The sequence below is a fragment of the Hylaeus volcanicus genome, chromosome 1 (assembly GCF_026283585.1).
Source record: "Hylaeus volcanicus isolate JK05 chromosome 1, UHH_iyHylVolc1.0_haploid, whole genome shotgun sequence".
Classification (NCBI taxonomy): Eukaryota; Metazoa; Arthropoda; class Insecta; order Hymenoptera; family Colletidae; genus Hylaeus; species Hylaeus volcanicus.
Window position 1 is genome coordinate 6444330 of NC_071976.1, and position 5950 is coordinate 6450279.

Genomic DNA, 5950 nt, shown 5'->3' on the forward strand with positions numbered 1-5950 from the left:
GGTAAACTTCGACGAGCCATCTTCATCTTCTAATTCGTTGTACAATCAATAACACCATTGAATTAAATAGGATGATACAAAGTACCTAACTTAATCATGGAACTATCACGTTGTACAGTGATTCCTAGATCGAGACGATCGCTTAGGGTGCCACTTAGGGTAGTTATTTAAAATTCATATTGTTTTTTTTTTCCTAATGAAAGAATATGACGATAATGTGGTTATTTAGTACATCGCAGTTAGTGATTTCGTGTACGTTATTGGAAATTTATATTTAATTTTTCTAGTCTCTAGTCGAGGTTTGCGAACCACTGCTATATCTGTAACAACTTGTCGTGTTCAGTTACTTGAATGATAGCTTCTTCGGCAGCTCTTCCCGTTTCCTCGAACAAAGTGGTAACGTCCAGCACGTGACAAGGAAGGTGCTCCAATGTGTGGAGCAGCGCAGGTCCCAGATGACGAGTATGGGAGTCATCATCCCCGCACAATAAGATCCTTGGACAACTGGTCGACCTGGACGATGCCTTTCCAGTGCTGTGAAAAGAATCTCCTGACATATGTCGCAAGGACTACCGATGATTATTTAGGGCTGCTTCGTCGTTCCATAAAAGGAGTATTCGAAAATTTGTCTATCAATCTATAGCTCGGCTATTAAATTTTATTTTTGTTGAGTGTTGGTTTACTGTAACTCAAAACGACACATTTTCTTTTTAAGTTTATCGTGGTTGTATAAGAAAGTATACGTTGAACATATGTACGGGTGCGATACATTTTCTTTAAATTAAAAGAAACATTTCCAAAAAATTGAAAATTATTGAAAACTTTGAAAATTATATAGTGACTATCCGGTTACCAAGTAAGTAAGTATCGACGGAGAAAATTTCTGGTTACATTGAGTGGTGAAACAGTCAATAATTGACATTCGGCACGTGGTTGCACGTGTCGGCAATTACCAGCATGCAACCAGGTAAGAAAGTTAAAGCCGGGGTATTTCCTCCCCAATTCTTTATCGAGTGACAGATGCGCAGGAAGTGAAAGTTTTCCTAAAGCCAGACATACTTTCTACGAGAACGAATAATATAACACGAGCCAAATCCGCGATCGTAACTGCTGATTACTGGTAATAAGAAAACGGGCAGTAAAAGTTGACATCTGTTAATTGTCTTCATTTTCGGGTTTAAGGGGACATTTCACTGTGAACGCGCAAGAAAAAGCATATTTTCAATAATTTTTTTCTCAGGAACTATTGCATAATATTGAATGAATGTTTTTCCCCCTTAAAGGTATGATTAAGGAAAGTAAATAAAAAAATTTTTTTTTTTTTGGTAAAAAATATTTCGTCATTTATTTACAAAATAATATGCATGTGTGCAAAAAGAAAAGTTTACCGTTGGCGCAGGTGATTTTGTCTCTCCTGGTAATCTGAAACAGAAAGTCGAAAAAGTTTATTAAACTATGTCGTCACACCTATCGTCGGAACCTTCAAGTAGTTGATATTTTGATTTTTACTTACAATTTCACCTGATTTACGGTACAAAAAAAGTGTTTTTTTGCTCTCTTTCACAAGAAACGCTGCCATTTTGTTTATTTTCGATGAAAAAAATAAGTGGAGGTTCCGACCATAGATATGACGACATAGTTTAATAAACTTTTTCGATTTTCTGTTTCAGATTACCAGGGGAGCCAAAATTACCTGCGCCAGCGGTAAACTTTTTTTTTCACACATGCACATTATTTTGTAAATAAACGACGAAATATATTTTACCAAAAAAAAAATTTTTTCATTTACTTTCCTTAATCATACCTTTAAGGGGGAAAAACATTCATTCAATTTTATGCAATATTTCCTGAGAAAAAAACAGTTCACAGTGAAATCTCCCTTTAAACCTTCCCAAACGCCTAGCGATTGTTACTTTGCAATCACTATTTTGCCCGATTCGGTTAAACAGCATTTTTAGCATTCCCTGGTTCGTCTGATAGACCCGCGGATACTCACATGACGTCGCAAATCAACATTCCAGTTGGACAAAGAATGTCGAGTTGAGACAGTATACGTGACAAATTATCCTGCAGCAGAGGCTGAATCTTAAACGACAGAGACTTGACAGGTGCGACTGAAACGCGATGAGATGCTGGCACTATGTTCTGCTGAGCCCTTAGAAAATCTTGCTTCTCGACCTATAATAGCAGTAATTACAACAGGGAAATTAAATGTAACAGTATTAGGGGTGTGTGGGATCCCGGTCGGGACGGGAATTCCTCCCGGGATAGGGATAGAATCCCGGAAATTCACGGGAATCCCGGATGTATTCGGGATTCCCGAGAATTTCGAGATCCCGTAAATGTTCGGGATTCTCGGAATTTCGAAATCCCGTACATTCGGATTGCTGACATTTTCAAGAATAACAACACTTTCGGAAATCCCAGATATTATTCTATATCCCGTACATTGTCGGGAATCCCGGATTTTCGCGGGATCTCGTGTATTCTCGGGAATCTCGAATCAACTCGGGATCTCGCATAAACTCGAGACATTTTACGGGAATCCCGAATATTTTCGGGAATCCCGCACGCCCCTAAATAGTATCTTTCACTTTTATTTATTGTATCTATTAGAATCGTTTTTAGATTAATATTTCGAGTATTTCATAATTCGTAGAAAAATGGGAGACGACTAATACGTAAAGCGTTAATCAGTCTATAAAATATTCTTATTTTCGTCTCGATTACTTTCAGATGACGTTCGTTGATCTGATACTTGGCCTTCGACGTGTATATTTCCGGATAGTTCCTCCTAACGCAGCACATAACGGCTTCAGCGCATAATGCTTGCAAATCACTACCGCAAAATCCAATCGTCTTCGATGCCAGACACGCCAAAAATTTCTGCGGCGGCTTGTTCTTCCAACTTTTGATGTGTACCTATCGTAAAGATACGTCTTCACTCGAAGCTAATGATAAATACATTCATCTATAATTCTCTTATTAATAAGAGACAACGAAGCCCTACCAGATGCAAGAAGATTCAATCCGATTGGTCAATTCGTTTCGGAATAAGAAGTAAGAAAATATTTTTCGGTTTTTTGCGAAAGAAACGGGTAAAAAATGAGAAATACTAAAATTTTTTGGTAATGGGACCACCCCGGAGATATGCTCTAGAAGATGCAACAGGTTTCATCCCGATTGGTCAAGTCGTCTGGACGTAATCGAGTAAAATACATTAAAAAAAAAAAAAAAAAAAAAACATGTCGAATTGAGTAACCTCCTCCTTTTCGAAGTCGGTTAAAAATAGTCTTCCTGAAAGATACCGAGAGTATTTCCTTTCTCGCGTTGTAGCACGGTAAGGGAAAGTACAGCTCTCTGTCGAATCGACCTGGTCTTCTCAACGCAGGATCTATAGCGTCGATCCTGTTCGTCGCCCCAATTACTATGATCTCGGAGTTGTTCTCCAGGCCATCCATCAAGGCTAGGAGAGTGGAAACGATGCTGGCGTGCACAAAATCTTGTCGACTAGATCTAACAGGTGCCAATCCATCGACCTCGTCGAAGAAGATGATGCAAGGCTTCGACTGTTGGGCCTGGAGGATTCGCAGGGTCGCGAAAGAATGTTAGGGAACCGTTCAAAGCATCGCTGATGCTGCATTAAAAACATCGTCATTTACTGACGATACTTACGAGGGTCGTTCAGAAAGTAAGTTTAACGATGTTACCGCTGGTCTTGGTGAGAAGGTAGAACTACAAAATTGTAGGAACATGTTCTCTCATTTATTTTGATCAGTTTCGTGTGTCGTAGACTCTGGTCGGTCGATTGTCGCGTGTTTTGTAACATTCTATAATGGCGATTCCGTTAAAATTTGCGTCCAAGTGTGAACCGCGTAGTATAATACGTTTTTTTACCGCTAAAAACGTCACAGCCACAGAAATTTATCGAGAATTATGTTCCGTTTACGGCGATAAACGCGTGAGCCTGCAGATGGTTACGCGTTGGCGAACAGCGTTCCTAAATGGCCGCGAAGAGTTGCACGATGAAGAGCGCGAAGGACGATCAGCGGTCTAGAGCTGCCGGAAAGACCGAATATTCAAGCGGTTTTCAAACCGAATCAAACCGGGATCCGATTTCTGAGCAGAGTCGAGTCCTTGAAGAAACCGAGTAGCTTGAAAGATTCAAGCTACCCGAAAGAAACCAAGTAACTTGAATTTTTCAAGCTACCCGAATAGAATCGAGCGGTCCGAAAAAACCAAGCGGCCCGAAAGAACCGGGCAACTCGAATGGTTTCAAGCTTTTCCGAGTACACACGTTAGTCCGCGCCGGGCAACGATGGTATCATAAAAAAGACGTAGCAAACTAGACCCAAAGAAGGCCGACCATCATTTTCCGTATTTCTTATCGGATCTTAATGGATGCATTACCAATCGATTCCTTATGTTATCCCGATGAAAATGGTACCATACACGATACAATTCAAGTTATTTAGAAGGAAATTATACGGAAAAAATGTGATTTGTATGCTTTTTGCCTATCTTTGTTAAAAATAGTTCGATTTACATAGTGTTTAGTAGCGTTTTCGTAGCGAGTCCAACTCGGCTTGTTTTTTTTCGGATACCTGAACAGCCCTACAGCGGACGCAAAGTGGACGAAAGTCATTACGCCTTGGGAATTCAAAAGCTTGTTACTAGTTATACGAAATGTATTGAAAGATGTGGCGATTACGTAGAAAAATAAAAAATTGTCTGACGATTTTAAAAATGACCTTGTTTTTGTGTTTTGACCACTCTTTCACACCGTAATTAGACCGTTAAACTTACTTTCTGAACGGCCCTCGTAATTTAATGAAACGCAAACTATGTTGTAGTTTAATACGTCGATAGTTTGAAAAATGGAATAGCAAAGCGTAGATACTCAGAACCTTATAAAAATGAAGAATGTGACTCTGACGCCTTTTAAGGTGTTCCAAGAAAAAGTGTCTTCAATTATTGAATTATTGAATAATTATTGTCATACAGAAGTTATATTAACCAGAGAAAATATTTTCTGCAGCTTCTTCTCGCTCTCCCCGACCCATTTGCTGAGGCAGTCGGAGCCCTTGCGAGATATGAAGGAAACCTTACGCTCGGAATTGCTGCATTCCGCCGCCAAAGCGGAAGCCACCAGCGTCTTCCCTGTTCCTGCGAAACGGGGATCGTGTCAATCGGGAAATCACGTCTCCCCGAGGATCGTGCTACATTACGAACCGTAGAACGCTTTAGTTTACCAGGAGGCCCGTAAAAGAGTAAGCCCCTCGGCGGTTTCAGGTTGAACTTGGCGTAAACGTCGCCGTACAAAAGCGGGAACAGAACCGTCTCTTTCACCACCCTGATATGCTTCTCCAAACCTCCGATACAAGAGAAATCCTTCACACCTGACATCTTTCGCGGTAGTAACGCGCGTGCTTCTATTTCGCATACCCGACGAACGTATCCTCATTTAGATCGTTCGATTTTTGCACTTGTCGCCCGTCCAATTTCCAGTCACCGTGGTTCACGTCCGCATCAGACACCAGCGACGTCGATGTACGCGTACATCATGGGTTTTTGAATTTTACTGGAATTTTTACACGGTGCCGGCTTATTCAAATCGATTCGCGATATAATTTCATTATTTTTGACGTTTCGTCCAGTCGACCTCAACGAAACATACGAATACGAAGACGTACGTTGCACCGCGATTTGGGGCAACCTTCGTGGTTCTTCTACGAATTCAAGTTTATTTAAGGGTTAACACCACTCTAGAGGCTGAAGAAAAGGGCTAACTTTGATAATTAATTTCGAGAGTATCGTAAAAGGAGTAGAATTTATTTTTACAGGGTTTATTTAACACATATCAAAGTATAAACAAAAACTGTCGTGTTATAATTTTAGTACAAAATATCGACGACAAAGCGAGTCTTCAAAATTGACTTACTTTAAAACG

General features: G+C 40.2%; 1 protein-coding gene across 1 annotated transcript; it reads right to left on the reverse strand.

Moving 5' to 3' along the window:
• Nucleotides 1–314: 314 nt before the first annotated feature.
• On the reverse strand, nucleotides 315–5406 carry LOC128884596 (ATPase family AAA domain-containing protein 2-like). The gene is made up of 6 exons (XM_054138074.1): nucleotides 5253–5406; nucleotides 5018–5166; nucleotides 3309–3578; nucleotides 2731–2922; nucleotides 1997–2178; nucleotides 315–534 (listed from the first exon to the last, which is right to left on the reverse strand). The coding sequence occupies exons 1-6, from the start codon at nucleotides 5404–5406 to the stop codon at nucleotides 315–317; spliced, it is 1167 nt and encodes a 388-aa protein (XP_053994049.1).
• Between the last annotated feature and the right edge of the window lie 544 nt (nucleotides 5407–5950).

Bases quoted from the DNA above. Each gene is read 5' to 3' on its own strand.
- LOC128884596 (XM_054138074.1), bottom strand. From the start codon at position 5,406: ATGTCAGGTGTGAAGGATTTCTCTTGTATCGGAGGTTTGGAGAAGCAT. The intron at 3,579-5,017 runs GTTAATATAACT...CGAATCCTCCAG, and splicing joins TGCAGAAAATATTTTCTCTG to GCCCAACAGTCGAAGCCTTG. The intron at 2,179-2,730 runs GTAATCGAGACG...CTGCTATTATAG, and splicing joins TCAACGAACGTCATCTGAAA to GTCGAGAAGCAAGATTTTCT.